Consider the following 18,864-nt stretch of genomic DNA (forward strand, 5'->3'; position numbering starts at 1 on the left):
CAGAACTGGACGCAGTACTCCAGCTGCGGCCTGACCAGTGCCGCATAGAGGGGGAGGATCACCTCCCTGGACCTGCTCGAGATGCATCTGTGGTTTAAACTGACACCTCCCACTTTGTAGCAAAGTGACCCAAGCAACACACTATAAGCCAGGCAGAGCTGAGAGCACCTTCCATCCCTCCTTCTGAAGATGAGCCATGGGGCAGAGAGGAATACATGGGGCCAGAAGGAGGGAGAACAGCTTCAGGGAAGAGGGTACTGCTCCAAAAGGTTAGGAAGCCTAGATTTTGCTCCCTGGGTTGTTTATGCTAATGATTAGTCAGGGTCTCATCTAGTTTGGAACTAAGACAAGATTTTTTAAGGGGTTTTACATTTTTTTAAGCTTAATTCCTGCTAAAATGTGTTTCTAAATATGCTTCATCTGGAGAGTATGACTGAAGCAAATTGTTAGCATAAAGGTGTTTTTTTCCCCAGGGTGTTTTTCTTTCTAAAGGAAATGGTTCTACAAAGAGGTAAGGCCTTATATGCAGTCAGCAAGCAACCCAATTACAAAATTAGTTTAACTAGAACCCAGTTTCAACTGCATTTAAACATGACTCCTTATCTGTTTTTGAGATCCTACCTCAAGCGATGCTAAATACAAGTCAAAGAAAATATAGCTGAAACAGGACTTGCCTTTCCACATGTTCACTTTAAAATTATTAGCTAATAAGTACTTCCACCAATAGATAAGTCCCCCTTAGCCACACAGGTATAAGCAACCCAGAAAAACAAAGATGATGACTGCAACATCTAAGTTAATTTACTGTAGATATAGGATGCCAGCAAACTGAAAAAAGAATCCCTTCCCTATACTTCCTAGAAAGCAAAACCACAAAAAGTAGTCAGAAAAATCTCTCTGGCAGCTAAGGTACACTACTGAACAAACAGATTTCAAGATTTTCTGAAGAGGAAACCACAGGGAGCCTGGCATATACTGGTCAGCAGGCTGTTCCAAGCACCATGGATTATAATTATTATTCATTTTAATTGTCTACAAAAAAACTCTGCTGCCACTTCTAGCACATCACTATCAGAATAGTTCTTGCTCACTAAAAATAATCTCCCTCATTAAACAATAGCTTCTGAAGTGTTCCACATGGACAAGATAAGCAGTCTTGTTGCTGCACAGCCTGTTACAGTAGTGGGGATAATGCCAAGTGCTCAGCTGAAGAAGCACTCCTTAGTATAAACTGCGTAATTTGATATCATAGACAGGCATAAAAGCTGGAACACGGAGATCCTGCCAAAGTAACAACAAAATATCAGTGCCAGCAGCCAATATCTGATCTTATTGATTTATTTTACAGAACACATTTAACAAGATAGTTCAGGGGCTTGTAGAAGGGAGAAGTTCCAGGTCCCATTTGAGTGACAGAAGTGTACGCAACAGCACTGAAAAGATCTCTTGGGAGCATTTTTCAAAGGCAGAAAATGCTACATGTTTTTTCCTTCCTACTAACACCTCTAGAGGCCATGCTAATAAATTCACTGATATTTTATGCTGTCCTCTGACCTTTTGGTGTCTTACCCAATCAACAGGAAGAAGAAAACCCTAACAAAAATTCAGTGCTTGAGAAATGTACCTGATTGACTGCACTAACAAATTGAGTCTTCTGTCACTCCACAAACCACGGAAGCAGAGACAGCAAAAGGGCAAGCTTCCCAATGTTAGAAAGGATGGATCTGGGAATCCTTTCTTCCCAAATGCTTAATGCAGAGGAACAAAATCTACTAGAAACTGAAAGGGGAAAAGATAGGCTAGATGCTATCTCACTGTATGATTAAGCTGTACTAATGAGACAGAATATTTCAACAGCATCTCACTGTTCTGAATCAGGACAAGTTCTCCAAGGGCAAAAGCCACTCATGATAGCTCTTTGCATTGGATTATTGGTAGCAGATTATATCCATACCAAAAAACTATAGTCATATTTGGCAATTTTTCAAATGTGTAAGGAATGCACTGATATGGAAGGCAGTCATCCCAGATCAGGGAAGATGTTACTGTTTATGGGAAAGCCTTCTTCTAGTGTAGCATAAAGCTTCCAATGGGAGTCAACACCTTTCAAGAACAGCCAATGGGAGTCAGCTACAGGTAAGTCTGCAAAGCTCCATAAAAGCTTCAGGTAAATTATGATACATTAGAAGTTTACTGTGATTAACATTCAGTCTAGTGTTGCCCCCCCATTAAGTTTAAAATTTGCCTGAAAAAGGTTGATACACAAGACACAGGTATGGGAAGCTCAAACTTTTAGCATCTGGATGAAGAGAAACCCCAAGAGACTGTTCTGAACTGCAGGATAAGCACATCAAATATTCCTGTTTAAAAAAATAAAGAGGAAAAACCATTAAAAATAGCCAGTAATTAGGCTTCAGAGTCAACATGCAATTGAGACAGAGGAAGCTTAGAGCTCTATTTCAAGGTAACAATACTGCATCAATATACATTTGGTCTAATAGTTTTCTTCACAACTATGATGATTTCCATTCACATTTGTAAAGCATTATTCTGCAACAAATACCTCACCCTCAAAATCAGAGGATTTGGGTATACATTACTGTGTTTCTGAGATTGTTCCTCCTGTTCCCAAGATAAACACTTCTGTGAGAGGTCTAACGGTCAATTTGCACTATGACAAACTTCCAGAACAAGTATGTCTTCTAACAAGCTTACCTAAGATAAGGTGCTCTAGGACTACCATCCTCCTCAATTTCATATAACGAGTCTGCCCGCAGACCATCCGCAACAAAGAGCACTAGTCGTTTTGCAGGTGGTGGCAAGGGATTATAGTGAGGAGTCATGCCATGAACCAAAGGAGAAGTGAAGTAGATGTCAAAAATAGAGGCCAAGAACACACAGTGCATGAGGAGACCAGCAACTATGAAGAGTCGTAAATTCATGGTGGCAGGTGGCTCTCAAAGGGAAGTCCAACACTGAGGAGGGGGAAAAGCAAAGAGAGATAGTCAGATACATCTTACTCAGCTTAATATCTTCAGACTGTATCATGGTAAGATATGTAGCCAGCTTCTATTCTAAATCCTAATTTTTTAGTCCTCTATTCACCTCAGAAAACTTCAACCTAAAAATAGCCAAATAATTGGAAGGAAAAAGAGAAGTAGTAAAAGAAGAAATAGTAAAACCTTCAGCTGTGAGTTATAGATCATTAAAAAGTTACCCTGAAATATCATGATCAGTCAAGCTGTTGGTATTTCTCCTTGCAGCTCATCTTACAGTAAAAAAATATTGCAAATGTACTTGTGGATGATCATGCAGAATACCAACCAAAGGCAGTTCCCATCATTTTCAGTAGGCATTTTTAAACTCCTTCTGTGACAGCAGAGTCAGGTGTCATGCAGGCTTGCAAAAGCATACTACCCTCTCTTGGCTGGCTGGCTGTGCAGGCATGCTGACCTTTGCAGTTTAGGAGAGACAAAGGAACCTGGAAGTAAATAGCTATTGAAAGCCTCAATGTCTACACAGGAACACTCAAAAAAAAAAAAAAAAAAAGTTTAGACAAGTTAAAACTGTGAAATCAAAGCACTGAAAGACACTGAGAGACATGTCATCAAATTGAATTCAGGGCCTCCAACACTTTAAATGCTTCAAATGGAGAAGGCAAAAGGCCACAATGAAGGCAGATCTTATTCTAATCATACATTTACTGCTGCACATTCCCAGAGGCTGGCAAAGTAGAAGAATGTAAATCAAAAGAAGTTAAATTAGCAAACAACTACATTTTTACATTACATTGATCCCCTCAGGTCTCTTCCAATCTAGACCCTGGCTTAGCAAGCATGAAAAATGCTAGAACTTTCTTTTTGTCTAGTCAGAAGATAATGATCCCCATGATTAATTTGTTTAAATGCTTTTATTTTGTAATCATGGTTTAATTACACTATACAAGCAATGACTTGCGCACAGTGCATCTAGTTACCAGTCCACATTAAAACTGTTCAACATATGCGGCTCATGCCACTTCTCACTGCTTGTCACCCTGCCTTTATTTTAATCTACAATACTGGGCCCTCTCTCCCTCCCTCTCTCACATACATACCTGATCTTATATTTATTTTATACCTCAGGGAAATTATTCAGTATTTGCCTGAGCTCAGGAAAGCTCTTCAGTGCATAGTCACCATTACCTTAAACAGTTTTATTGAATCAAGATCCTTCCCCAGCATTTCTAACTAGTAGATAATTTAATTAGGACTTGTGAATCAGTGCACTTCTGCAAGTAGACAAATCTTGAGTTACTCCAGCTTTAAGGACCCCAACCGGTTAAGAGCGGCCAATTACAAGCAATTTCCAGAAAGATAAATTAAATCCATCTCTCACCCTTACCCTTCCTCACTGATCCAGGTACAATTCAACTGTCACTACTGAACAGAAACTTAAATTTCTGCAACCACAGCAGAAAGAAAGTATTTTTTCCAAAGTCTACAAGGTCATAAGGGGGGAAAAAAAATTCCCTTTTTTCTGTTTTCAGTAATTAGGCTTAGAGAACCAATCCTATCCTCATCTGTCTAGTAAGGAAATGCCTGTCAAGGAAACCTCAGCAGTTGATTCCTCAACAAGCTACACACCCTATGACGCTTACTCAACAAGCTAGACACCCTATGATCCTTACTCAAACAAACCAGCCAGTGGGAGAATAGTCCGAGTACAGGTTACATTATAGTATGTTGTTCAATGTCAATACAGTTAGTTACTTAATAGTTAAGAGGAAAAGAAAACCTGTCAAGCTAAGTGCATCTTTCGATGTGTTTTTATAGCCTGGCCCTCACTTTACTGCGCGAACACACATGGCCCAATGCAGGGTATGGATGATACGTTCCCTTTGCCCAGGGACTGCCCATGTTCCTTGCTGCCCTGCTCCTCCTTGTCAGGACCCATGGAAGCTCGGGTTCAGGGGAATCTCTAGTACTACATGCTTCCATGCCAAGAGATCTGTGCCTCCATGTGAAGATAGATTGGCACACCTTCTAGCATGGAAGCACACGGCACCAGGAATTCCTCAGTTCCTGCTACTCCATGCCCTCTTGCCAGGACCATGCCTACATGTGAAGCACTGGTCAGAGGTTTCCCTGCTTTGCTGGGAGACATCCCTAACATCCCAGGGACATGTCTCAGTGAGCAGGAAAACCATTACCCCACTTACCCAGACATGTACCTAGAGATCCCAGGGGCGTACCCTGGTAAGCAAGGCAAGTACTCCAAGGGCTTGAGTGGCCTGATTCTGCCTGGGAATTCCTGGCATGCCCAGAATCAGGCCCTTCAAGCCGCTGGAGAGTGCAGACAGCTCTGAGATGCCCATGCTCTCCTACCATAAGTAAACAGACCTGCACTATAATGAAGTGGCACAAATTACTCTCTTCTGTCATTCTGTCACTACCTTTTGGGCATTTGTGGCATGAAAAGAGGTAGGAACATCTATTTCCTATCACTTTGCTGTCATAAAAAAATTTATGGCAGCACAAAGGCATCATCTGTTCCTACCCAAAGAGACTATACATTATAGCCATTCAAAGCATTCATCCTCACTGCAATTCTCACCCACCAGAGCACATAAATTGATCACTAATGATGGAGCTCTTCTCCCTTGGTCTTGGTGAACAATAAAAACCTCAGATTTTATCTTCTTTTTAATTCTTTCAGCATCTAAACCAAACAAACGCAGTAATAACAAAGTCCCATCTTCAGTTCACAACATCTGAGCAGGATTAAAATTAAAAGAAATGGCTGGATATCTCCGCTTTCCTTGTAAGTTTTGACCTAATCACTTAAGTTTGGGCTTGTTTCTCTGGTATGGGAGAGATCCCTGCCAACAGAAGTGTTTCTGATAGAAAGATATTTACTTCAGGCAAATCAAGTTAACAGGTACACCACAGCTGTTCACAGATTGTTTTTGTGCTACTGGGCAAAAGCCACATAATTAAATACCACTACTGACACCTACAGGAAGCTATGATAAATAGTGCATTCAGAACCCTTTACATTTATGGGAAATGTACTGATATTTGTATATAAAAATGGAGAACACGAAAGAACACTGTGAAGAAATAGGGGGGAAAAGTCACTTAAGGGTTAGCAACCTCTCAACAGCAGTAGGCTGAATGAATGGAGCTAGGTCCAAAGCCAGGCTACTGCTGCTGCCCTGTCCCTGCTACCATTATCCAGCCTAGAGAGCCAAAACACTAGTTAGCAAGCCAGAACTGGACCATGAGCTGTACATCGTTAACCCACAACTTCGGTCTTTGGGTCTGTATGCCCAAACAGACTCAAGAGAGAGGGATGTACATTAAGGCACCAAAACGGAAAGAAAAAAAAAACCAATAAAACTACAGAGTTCAACAGGCAATCTTAATAAGCAACAGTGAACCTGCAGGATGAGATCTCAGCACTTGCCATAAGCAAAAAGGGAATAAAACCTGGGATAATGTCAGCCAGATCACACAGAATTAAGACATTCCAGTTCTCAAGGAGTTGCAAAAATCTGCAGTGTCTCATCTCCAGAACTGGAAAGCAGGCTCTTGAGTGGTATGTGGCATTTTCAAGGATGTGGCATTTTCAACAAGTTCCCTGCAAGACCTGACTGAATCCCCTTGTGACAGGCTGGACACATCTGTCAAAGCTAACATTCAAGAGAAAAGGGGTAGGAGCATATTTTAGAAAGTTTCTGCCCAGTGATGTAAAACTAACTTACTCAATGAGCAACAACTGGTATAGCACATCAGACACCAGTTTTTTAAAAGTCTCCAAGATGGGTTGTTAAGGCTTTGAAAGACAGGTGTCAAAAAGGTTCCTGTATCCTCAGTGGGCCATGCCATAGACATTTCACTACAAAAATGTCTTAGAGAAACCGGGAACACCAAAAACTCTTTTTATGTAGGTAACTGGAGCAAACCAGTATGGAGACTGGAGATAGCTGTCATCCTGGATGATTAGAGTGGAGAACCAGGTTATAAAATAGAGTCAAGACCATTATGTCAGACAGTGTGGAGGTTAAAATTTTGGAACTGGATTATTTTTGGAGTAGGCAGATGTATTTCCTTTGTCTAAATTAAACCAAGAAAACATTTCCTATTTAGCAAAGTAGTACTCGAGTAATACTAAGAAAGAAACAGCTTCTTGGTTTATTTTATTCCCCATATCTTCTTAATTAACCTTTCTTTTCTGATCTTTTTTTCTAAGATCTTCTGAGCATATTAAGCAACTACTGTGTCATAGCCAGTACCCTCACATCCACCAATTTTTCCAACAGAAGTTGAAAGTAATCATGGTGTTTCAGGTATCACACTCTGTAGTGGAGTAGTTTGATATTCCCAGGCATTAAAAATAAATAGAAGAGTCCAGAGGTCTGTCAGGTGCCTCATTTATATTCACAAAGCTAGGAGATGTGTATTAACTCTCACACAGCATACAGCGCTTGGAGAGGGGGGTGAAGTGGAAAATGAGTCAGCTAGTCATCTGAATCAGGAGTGTTCTCTTCATTCCAGATAAGTTCTTGTCAGCAGGTTATAGACATGGTCCACATTGCCCCTTTATGCTCCAGGCCAATATTTCCTGTGTGCAGAGGACTACCTGCCATAGACCCTTTATCCACAGCCTTGTGCTCAATTGAGTGCTTTATGATTAATGAAAATGCAAGCTAAGTTCCCCCCAAAGCCATCGACATCTAATCCTAGTTTTGAAACTGCACTCAAAATGTTACCCCATTTCACTTCATTTAGAAAAAAGGACAATAAAACTCTGTGTGCAAAACAACATTTCCTGTTTTTACCTGGTTTTAATATATAGAGTAAAAGACTTTAAAATGTTAGTAATTAATATGCTGGGTGGAAAGAAGGATAATTTTAAAAGGGTCAAGACAAGAGCACAGAATACAGGATTCATCTCCTCTGCAAGGATCATGCTCCACTAAGCACTATATGTCCATTGTGTAGGATTAAGAGAATTACTGGAAATGCATTTTCAATGAACATGCATTTAAATAACCTTTTAAGCATCAAAATAAGTAAGATTGCCTATTTTCTCTGGTTGAAAGACATTTTCCAAGTAAACCATATTACATATTTAATTTCAACTATCATAAGGGCAATTGTAACATTTGTCCATATATGAAATTTCAGCTTGTGGTAGAAAGTTTGCTGTGGAGAGACAGATTTTACATGGCACTGGGAAATTAGATACCATGAAGGCTTTGTGTACCACTTGAATGTCAAAATGCTGCTTTGGAATTAATTTGCTTAAATTTTGCCTCCTAATACTATTAAAAAAAAAAAAAAAAAAAAAAAAAAAAAATCACACAATTCATTGATTCATGGGGTAAACAAGTACAAGCCTGTTGACAGTCCAACTGAATTTATGAAACATACCTGCCAGGCAAGCCCCAAATTAACCTCCTCTACCATCTGTATGCCAAATCCCAATGTGCTATATTGAAATTCATCTTAGCTACTCAACACTGAGCTGTGCTATGATTAGCAGCGAGATGATCAAATCCCTTTTCTTCCTCCCTTTAGAAACCCCTTTTTCTTACTGAATTGAAGCATGATATGAAGACTATAACACAATTAAACTGCAAGCATAGTATTTCCATTTGCTTTTACATTTAAACGTGCTTTTGAGACTCAGGCCATCTGCTTAAAAGTATTCATGTTCAACATTTTCATTGAATATTTTGCATAATACCACAACAAATGGCATCTGTTTTAAATTTTAAATGTGGGTTAGCAATGCACAGCTATACCTGAGGCAAAATGCTCAGAGAATTAAATATTCTTTTTTAATATCACTGACTATCAGGATAATCCTGCATAACTAACTTCCCTGCAAAATTTCCAAGGGATAAACAAGGCTATCAGTCTTTCTGCCTTTTAGGTCATAAAATACCAGAGCAGCCTTGAGACTTGCCCTCCTGAACTTTTTGTTGTTGTTGTTGAAATCCTTGAAGAAGGCAACTTGGTGGGTTTTCCCTAATCCCTGCTATTAATGTCATATAAATCCCTAGTTTCTGATGGACTCTGCAATTCGCCCACTCATGTGACTTGAGACCAACACTAGCAACAAGGCAACTGAAGGTGACAACATGCAATGGGTACTTCCTTCAAGGATGGACTACATTAAAGCAGCATGGAGGAACCTTGGCAACATTTAGTCACAACAGGGTGAAAACCTAATTGGAATTTGTGAGTGGAGTAGTATGTAATACAGAGATGGGTTTTGCACAGAGTCTTCATCACAATTACTGTTTAGAGATAAAAATGTAAGACAGACCAAACCAATAATTCCTGTACACCTTTTCCTGAGAGTCTTCTGCTTCAGCTTGCATTCTCTGGCAATGTCCAGAATTCTTTTCCTACAAATCATGGACTCTCTTCAGCACCACAGAGCTACTTAAGATCAGCTTGTGTTCCTTTTATGTATTTAGTATTTTACTAGCCACTTCTTCACACCAGCGCCCAAGATATCATCTCCACCCTCCTAACCCAACAGTACTAAAACAAATATAACAATATGAGCTGAGAAGCCTGATGCTGGATCTCCTTTGTTCTCTACAGGCTAGACTGCGGTAATGTAAAGCAGAGCAGAAAGGAGGCAGCTGGAGTCCACTAACAGAAGAAGAAATCAAGTGGCAAAGCTCCTCCCTTTAAATGGGGAGCAGACTTGAGGAAAAGAGCAAACATGAACAAACCACACATGGTGGAAGGGTATAAATATGAAGTAACCCCAAGGGCACTCATGTATCTCTCTAACCCTCTTGTAAGAGTAGGTACAATAAAATAAAATAAAAATAACAAAATTTTGGCATACCTTGCTGTAACAGGGCACCATCCCCAGGGCAGTTGAAAACCCCTGGAGCCACCCCAGAGTCCCACTTATTCCAACTCACTTCTGGGAACAGTCTCCCCTTCACTTTTCTGCCACGTCTCGATGTTCCTTCTGGTTCTCAAAGGGGAGGCTGCCCCAGGGTTTCCCGGCTCTGGTCTTCACTCCAAAAAACACCCAGAGGGGGTGGGGAGCTCCTGCTTTTAGAGATAATTGCATGGCTCCACACCATCCCTATGCCATGCCCCATGCCTTGCAGATGCTGCTGTCATTACTGTAAATTTCAGCCTCCCCAGCCTCTGCCGCTTTAGCCTCAAAGCCAGCCCCACTGAATTGGGGCTGGCTTTGAGGCTCTAGCTCACATTTATACTGGGCCTCTGACCTGTCTGCTGAGCCCTAGGCCCCTGTGTGGCTGCCACCTAGCCTTCTCTCTGTCTATTGCAGGCTCAATAACTGCTCAAACCTTGAGCCTGACCCTGGCAGGGCTCAAGACAGTCATGTGCGTGTTGGGCACTAGTGGGACCTCCAAAAACCTCCCATATACTCCTAACACAAACCACTGGTTTAAACTACAACAAATGTTAAGCCCCTCGGCTGTAACAAAGAAGAAAAATAATAGAGGCAGTGTGCCTGCTTAGAGGGTGAGATTAACCCTTTAGAGGGTCTTAGACAAACAAGCTCATGGGCCCCTGCTTAATAATGTATATTTATATTACTTTTTTCACTCAATAATTTTAATACATAAAACAAGCACAACTGGGCCCCTTCTTCACTTGGGGCCTCAGGCACAGCTTGCCTATACATTAACCTGGCCCTGCCTGCTAACCTCACATCTCTTTCTCTCTGGGTTGCTCTATCCTGTGCCCTGGCCTGCACAGCTGTTTTCTTCCAGCCACAAGCTCTGCCACAACCTGGGTTGGCCATCCCCCTGGGGTAGCATAACCTACAGCTTTTACAGCTCTCTCCTGGTCATGTGATAGCCCCAGTCAGCTGATAGGTTTGCAGGGCTACCCTTTAACCCCTGCTCTGCTGGCAGGCTGTGCTCTGAAAACTCAGTTCTTAAAGGGGCTGCCCTGTTTTCTAGTAACAAGGCTAGGGTTCCCTGTTACACTTGCCTTACAATCATTTAAGAATGACTGCCTCCTAAAAATCTGGGGAAAAGCTTGTATATGCAGAAATTAACAAACTAGTTGGGGGGTGGGGGCAGACGGTAATGAGAAATTAAAGCTTTAAAAACAGAACTGAAATACAAAAATCAGTGTCTGATTTTAATCACATTTTCCTACTAAGATTTAAGTTATTACCAAGTATGAGTACTTAAAAGTAAGCCATTTGTTAGCTTTCTCGCACAGTGTCTTGCATTTAAATCTTAATAGTGATTTCATAACATTGTCAATACTAAACAGAAAGGACTGCGAGAAAGAACTCTTTGCACATGAAGGACCTCAACCAACATAATGGAAACAGTAATAGCTAACCAAACAAATGGCTTTTCACACAGCTCCCCTTTAGACAGTGTATTTTAGTGCCAACACTGGTCTAGTTTTAGTTTTAATTCTCCCAGTCAGAGGAAAAGTATTATTTAAAATGCAATCTACAAATTGCATAAATAAGCTGAATTCAAAATATACAGGGTGATGAATGAAAGCCTAATAGACCAGAGAAATAGTGTACTGCAGCCTTCTGCAATGAATGTACACTATTTTTTTTAGTTTGTTTTTTTTAATGGTGCCTTAAAGGAGAGAACAAAAACAGAGCTACAGCACTTTTTAGCATGAGATTCATTGAACTGCATGTATAAGTTTCAAAGCCATGTACATGTGAACCACAAACTGTTGCTCTCCAAGGTCCTAGCACTCACTTTTTCTTTCAATGCAGAAACAACCTCCTGGTAAAATGAGCTTTAGACCCCCTCTACCTGTTACAGGGACCACCCAATTAACTGGTTAATTCTACAATTATGCTGAGACCAGCTACACATGCAAAGTAGCTAACGCATAAGAAAAAGCTCCAACCAAGTTAGACTTCGAAAATGTGTACCACCTTTAGAACTGGTTGCTATTGAGCTTTAACTTCCATGTGCAGCAGGGTCTTCCCTGGGGCTGCGAGCCCACCAGCTGACAGGGTTGCCAACCACAGGGGTGCAACTTCCAAGCCATGGGATTGCAGCTGCCATATTCTCCAAGGCTATGGGGTGCAAGAAAAACCTGGGCTCACACAAAGCTCTTGGTCCCTATGTGTAGCCAGGATCCAGAGCCCCATCAGGTGTGGGGTCTCTCAAACTGGTGAGTTTTAGACCACATACAGCAGCACTTCACAAACCCACAGTGATGCAGACATTAATCAGTTTCATTCCACAAGGAAAGAATGGACAAAAATGCTTTGCTTGGCTAAAGCCATAGAAATAGTTGGTGTCACAGCCAGGCCAGGAGGCTTACTGGTCCTTAGGCCACAACATGACTCTTATCTTGTTTGTCCTCCTTGTTGCCAGACAAAAAACTTAGGATGAGTTGGGTTGGGAGGTGGTGGGGAGAGGGGGTCCTAGTGCATCATCAATAGTCTGGACAGAACCACCCCACAGTCAGTCAACACTTCTGTCCAAAACCATGAATAACCTGTGTCCTTAAACTTCTAGAAACTGCCACTGCCGAGACTGCAAGCCCTGGCAGTAAGGCAGCGGTTGCCAACCTTGATGTCATGACCCCATTTAGGTCTGCAATGATTAAAAATGGGGTTGCAAAGACATGCAGCATTGTCGACCGATTATGATGAAACTCACAGAAAAAAAAGCGAGGAACACTGGGTTCCCCTTGCAGGCTAACAGAATTCAAGCCTGCAAGGGACTGCTTAGGGCTGGGGGGAGAAGGAACAGGGCAATCAAGCAGGGAGCGCCATGTGCATATGCACCATACACATGCAGGTGGCAGGCAGGCAGTGGGGACAGCAACTCCCACACCAGCCTCTATGTAAGTCTATGGGACAGAGGGCAGACTGAGCCCCCCATGGGGATGGAGGGAGGGAGTGAAACAGGGGTAAAGGGGCTCACAGCCAAGGCAGAGCAGGAATGCAGGGCCTGGTTGGGGGAACAGGATGGAGCCACAGGCCGCTTGTCTGGGAGGGGTGGTAGTGGGGGTTGGCTGTCCACTGCTGTGTATACTCCTGGAAAGGGAGGCATGGGAAGATGCGTGCCCGCCAGTTCTGTGCATGGGGTAAGGATGGATGCAGACTGCCCGCCACAGGCTTGGGGCTCCCTGTGTCCCCCGCCAGGCCTTAATGGCCCAGTGGGCAGGACCCAGTGCTGGAGGTCAGAGTGCAGCAGGAAGGCTTGGTGCCACAACTCCATGCTGCTGCCACCTCCACCGCTGCCAGGCGGGTAGAGAGTGCTTTACTATGACAGCACAGCTGGTGCGGGGCTGCCAGAAGCAGCACTGAGACTCCCCACCCCACTCTGTTCTCCCATGCCTGGTCCCACCTGCTGGATTGCAGAGGCCCCTGGAGGGAAGAGCAGCAGGATGGGGAACCCAGAGCCCATGGCCTGCATCCTCCCTACTGCACAGGCTTGGCTTCAGCTGTGCCACCTATGGGGAGAGACAGCACTGATCTATCTTCTCTGCATCATTTGGGTTGCAAAAATTCCAATGTTTAAATGGAATCGTACTGAGGAAAAGGCTGGGAAGCACTAGAGTAAGGTGTGCTTTTTTAATGCTGTGTTTATACAGGGTCAGCTGAAGTCCTTAATCCTAGTTAAAAAACTTCATGCACTACATCATTACAGAGGATTACTAACAAAATGGCTTTGTTGTAGGAGTAGCCACCTTAACTGTACCACAATCTACTTGAAACAAGTCCAGAAAAGTGAGGAAATGAGAGTTAACTTGAAACTATATAGTTGCTACTCATTCACCTAGACACAACATTTACCATTAGAAGAACAACCACAGGCTGCTCACTGCAACTTTTAACTCTGACTGCCTTTCATCCTTGTATTCATATGTTTTTAGCAGATGTTTGTCCCTCATAATTGTGTACGGGAACATTGCCAACCTTAGCAATTTTCAAAGGGCCTAGCCTAAGCTGCATGTGTGGTTAAAGCAGAGCCCAAAGCCTGCCTGAGTGACCACAAAGTGGACCTTTGCAGGTTTAACAAAGAGTTTGGTCAGCAAAGTAAATGAATCAATCACCATCTTAGCTAAACCATTAATGAGATCACATTAAACAGAGTATGAGGCCTGGCAGAAGACATAATAAAAGAAGACCTTGAATCAGAAAATCCAAATATATAATCAGTGGAGGGCCAACCTTTTTGGCAGACATGCCACAAAGTAAGCCCAACATCCTCTCCACGTATCACTCAGATTCCCTTTCTCCTCCTGATCTGTCACTCTGCTTTCTGCTCCCTGCCTGATCTGTGACCAGCCACTGCCACAGGCTGGCCACCCCGTGCCATATCATAGCTTTATCTTAAGCTGGTCACAGTAGCATGTAAGCAGGCTGGGAAGCCTGCTGCCTTTTTACAGCCTGGCTTTGCCCAACGAGGCTTTTCACCTTTTGCACTGCAGGCACAGTTCTTACAGAAGAAGGAAATCAGCACATCAAAAACTGACAGCCCTTCCCCAGGCTGCAGGAGAGGTCTTTGTGCTCTGGCTCTTTCCTAGTGTCAAGCTTGTCTGGCTTTCAGTCCATCTCCTGCTCATGGACAGTTTCTTCCCCCTGGCTGGGGCTCTCTGCTTTCTCTCTCTGGGGTTTTTAACTGCCTGAGGGCACTCCTTGAGTAACCACCCACAATTGAGCCTCTGCCACAGGATGTCTACTGCCCCGTTACATACGAATTGATTTAACCAAATATATTAAATGCTGTATTGCTACAAGAAATATAGTTTCCCTAATTTTCCTAGAGAAGTTGTAAAAACAAAGCAGCCTTGCCAGTAAAAACCATAAAACTGACATGAAAAGAAAACAGGATGGTGGCAAGAGGCTTTTGTTGGGGCCTGACGGCTCCTCATCACTCCACCTACAGCCCTGCCCCTGCTTCTTGTCCGGTCGGGGGGGAGGGAGGGAGACAGGCCTGCTTCCCCCCCCCTCCCCCTCACTGCTGCCTGCAGGGAGCTGGGGGGGGCGGGGAAGGGGGGAACCAGGCCAGCCGGGCTCCCCCTTGCCCCTTCCATCATCATGGCGCTCTGGCAGGCTGTCTAGTGTCCAAACACTTTTGGAGCACTCTGACTGGTCACATCACCCAGCTGGAGAACTTCAAAAACAGTTTTAGCTGCATGTAGCCATTTCCTCTCCAACCAGGGTAGGCTACAGGAGGCTGCAGGAACCGAGAGGTACAAGGGACTGGGGGATGGAGAGCCAAAATCTCAGCTCCACGGCCAGTGGGATACATGAGACTCTGGCAGCAGAGACAAGCAGTAGGAACATGGGACCTAACAAAGGTCCAGGGGACTCCACCACTGGACTACCCATCTCTAGTCCCCAGATCCTCCCCCAAACCCTCTCCCCAGAGTAAAGGGGTGGGAATGCCCAGCAGCAGCAGCGCAGGGGCAGGTAGAGGACTGGAGCAGTGAGTGGCATGGAGAACAAGCTCCCAGTGCCAAGTGCTCCCAGCTGTGGCAACAGTATGGGGGCTCCCTGGCCCCTTGCTGCTGGAAATCCATCCCCTAAACCTCTCCTCTCCCTAAAGCAGAGATGTAGAGGGACCTGGAAGCAGGACCCAGCAGCTGGACAACCTGGCAGGCCGTCAGTCAGGCTGCTAGACTGCCCACCGCACTCTGCTTCTGGGTTTTCCGTTTCCCACAGAAAAATGGGGGGAAAAAAAATGTGGATTTTCCTTTTTACCCAAGGAAAAAAAAATGGATTTCTCATTTTAAGGGAGAAATGCAGATTTTCCACTTTTGCAAAGACCTCTCTGCAAAGTTCCAGCTTACAAGGGGCTCGGGGGAGCAGAAGCGCAATCAGGCAAGAGGTGCCATGTGCATGTGCACATTCACACACATGCATGGCCGCCAGGCAGCTGGGAGAGCAGCTCCTGCAAGTAAGTCTGGCCGCAGGGGGGAAGAGATGAGAAGGAGGGATTGAGGGCCCCAAAAGGAGGGAGGGGGGCAGTTGGGCAGGGCTGGGGGTGCTGCCCAGCACAGGCAGCACATGCGGCCCAGGGCTATGTGTGGCTGCAGGGCCCTGGCAGGGAGTGGGAGGGAGCTGCTGCAGGCAACTCTTTCAGGGGGCAGTTGTGGGGCATGTATGCCCCAAATGTGTGTGTGGGACAGGAATGGGTACAGGCTGCCCACTGCAGGCTCGGGCTCCCCACCCTGCTGCTCTCCTTTGAGGGCCTCCGCAACCCAGCAGGTGGGACCTAGCACAGCAGGGCAGAACAGGACAGGGAAGCTTGTTACCACTGCTGGGAGTCCCACACTGCCCTGGTAAGGTGCCCCCCTGCCTATCCAGCAGCAGGGGCAGCAGTACAGAGTTGCGCCCCTCAGTGTGGGGATGAGCTCCCAGCAGTGGTAACAAGCTTCCCTACCATAACCTGCTCTGCCCTCATGCTGGGTCCTGCCTCCTGGGCCACAGAGGCTACACGGGATGGGCAGGCAGGACAGGGAGCCTGAAGCCCACAGCAGGCAGCACATATCCACCTCCACCCCACTCTTGGGCTCTGCTCTGGCCCTGCTGCCCAAAGTGGCGGAGCCAGGCTCCGCTCCACTGCAACAGCTGCCACCTCCTGCAAGGGGCAGCCAGGGCTCAGATGCTGCTGCAGAGGGGTAGGGGGCTGTGGACCCAGGTCTCTGGCCCCCTAGCCCTGGCAACCGAGGGCCCCCTCCAGCAGGGCTGGGGAAAGGGAGGGGGCTGTGGATGGAGAGTGAGGGGCCTGGTTCTATGTCCTGGTGAGCAACGGGGGCAGGGGGAGCTGTGGTTTTCCATGATAAGAAACCCAAATTCAAATACCAAAATGTATAGATATTTAGAATTTATTTTACCATGGTGATTGAGGCACTAGTAGACTTCCAAATTGTTTCAAAATTGTAAACACATCAATAAAACATAGTGTTTAATTGATACATACATATACATACACATATAGTGGCGTTTTATTTTAATCGTGGATTTAGGGTATTTTAAATCAGAGAATCTGCAAAAATTTTAAAAATTGGAGAATTTGTGATTTTTAAGCAGAGAAAACCAGGATCCCTGCTCATAAGAAAGAGTAGAACACCACGAGATTCGAAATAGTGGCTCATTTCAAAAGTTGTTCTTATGGAATGCTTCAGCTGATTTTAGAACATTTCAAAAGGCAGGCACATTTGTACAGCTGGCCATCTGAACAAATGCAATCATTATTTCTGTCCACACCTTCTGGTTCTTGCACATGACCACAATGACTAAGTTTAAAAAAAAAAGTCAGGGGAATATTTAAATCCAGACTCTCATTTCAATTATTTTTTTTAAAGACCAGATTTTACACAATAAAGTCTTCTCTCCACAAAACTGAAGTTGAGCTGAAATGTCATCGCTTCCACAGTAGTTTTTAGGTCATTGGAAAGAATGAATTCCTTAACATAAGTAGCTGCAATTTCATTGATTGCAATGGATCAGGTCTTCTTTAACACCAGTGTTTAACTTTCTGCTTAAAAAAAAGAGACAGGAAAAAAAAGCCCCATGCACAAATTTTGCCAACAATTCTAACGTGGATTAATTCTGCAATGTGTGCCAAAGGCCACTAGAGGCTGCTGAAAGATGAGGCATTTTCTTAACCAGGCACCAAATGCTAAATATTCAGTTTCTCAAGCTGCTTAACACTTCAGAAGTTCAAAACTTCTCACATAAAAGACTTGTACATTGGTTAAAGTATGCACGCTAGATTTAAAATACAAACCTATTTTCACTAACTAGGTTTCGAATTGCCTAATTCTACTAGAATTCTTTTACTGAAAGAATGTCCACCTTCAATACTGCCAATGCCATTTTAGACCCAAAAATATCAGCTCACTCTCTTAACAGAGTTTCAGCGTGCTGTCTTGTTTTTTGGTAGGAGGGGGGTTTATTTTGTTTTTGCACCCATAAGCCACATTCATTTCTGGCCTCTGAACAACTGCAAACATACTTCAGGTAATTATTTAAAAACCTTCAAAATAAAATCAAGTATACTGTGATATAAATTTCCTAAAAGTCTACTGAAGATATTTTAATATGTAGCATTTCAATTCTTTTATAAATTATAAGGATTGTTTACCTAAATATGTACAACCAACTGCCACATCTTTTCACTTCTTAGTGAAAGAGAAAATACCAAGGCCAGTACTGTAAAGAAATCCTATTACTAAAAGCCAAAAATATTACTAAAACAAAAAGCAAAACTCCCTCTGCTACAAAACACTTACTATTTAAGAAAGAACTGACTTGAACTTCACATTAAAAAACTCACACAACAGAAACCAAATTTACTACTGCTGCATGTTCTTTCCATTACCTTGAATATTTAAGTCTGCATATCAGTAATTGTTTTTATCTAGTCATAAGGTGGTTAGAAATCTGAGAATTTGTTAGATCCTTCGCTGCTACTCCTGGAGCCCAGAGATTTTTTTTTCATTAAACAATAATGAAAGCAACAAAGTGATCTTTTGGGTGGGGGGGGGGAGGGAATATAGAACATGCTGTTCTTACCATGCTTTTGCCATCTCTATGAAACTTCTCTTACACATACAGGCGAGCACAGCTGTGCAGCAAGTGGTGCCACAGACATGTCTGCGTTACCACATACGGCACATTCAGTTGTTCTCCACACTTTTAAAAAAAAAAGAGGTGCACTGATACATCGGTACTGATATAAGGAAAATTGACAGCATCAGCAATTGGCTTTTTTTGGCTGATGTAACTGATCATGTTGCCAATAAATGGCCTGTGCATGAACACAGGCAAAACGTAGCGCAGGTGGCCAGAAGCGCAGCTCAGCAACCGGAAAGTAGCAGGGTCCAGCTGGTAAATCTGTTGTAAGGGAAGGGA

General features: G+C 43.6%; 1 protein-coding gene across 3 annotated transcripts in view; it reads right to left on the reverse strand.

The window, feature by feature from the left end:
- PIGN (phosphatidylinositol glycan anchor biosynthesis class N) overlaps window positions 1-18,864 on the reverse strand; it is a 155,840-nt gene that overhangs the window by 129,897 nt on the left and 7,079 nt on the right. For all 3 annotated transcript variants that reach the window (XR_002102371.1, XM_019542154.1, XM_019542163.1), the window contains exon 2: window positions 2,716-2,975. Coding sequence is in view for 2 of the 3 variants with exons in the window: in XM_019542154.1 (XP_019397699.1) it covers window positions 2,716-2,942 (227 nt within the window). In the remaining variant the exon portion in view is untranslated. The remainder of the gene's footprint in view (window positions 1-2,715; window positions 2,976-18,864) is intronic.

Source organism: Crocodylus porosus, unplaced genomic scaffold, assembly GCF_001723895.1.
Source record: "Crocodylus porosus isolate Cpor-Errol unplaced genomic scaffold, CroPor_comp1, whole genome shotgun sequence".
NCBI lineage: Eukaryota > Metazoa > Chordata > Crocodylia > Crocodylidae > Crocodylus > Crocodylus porosus.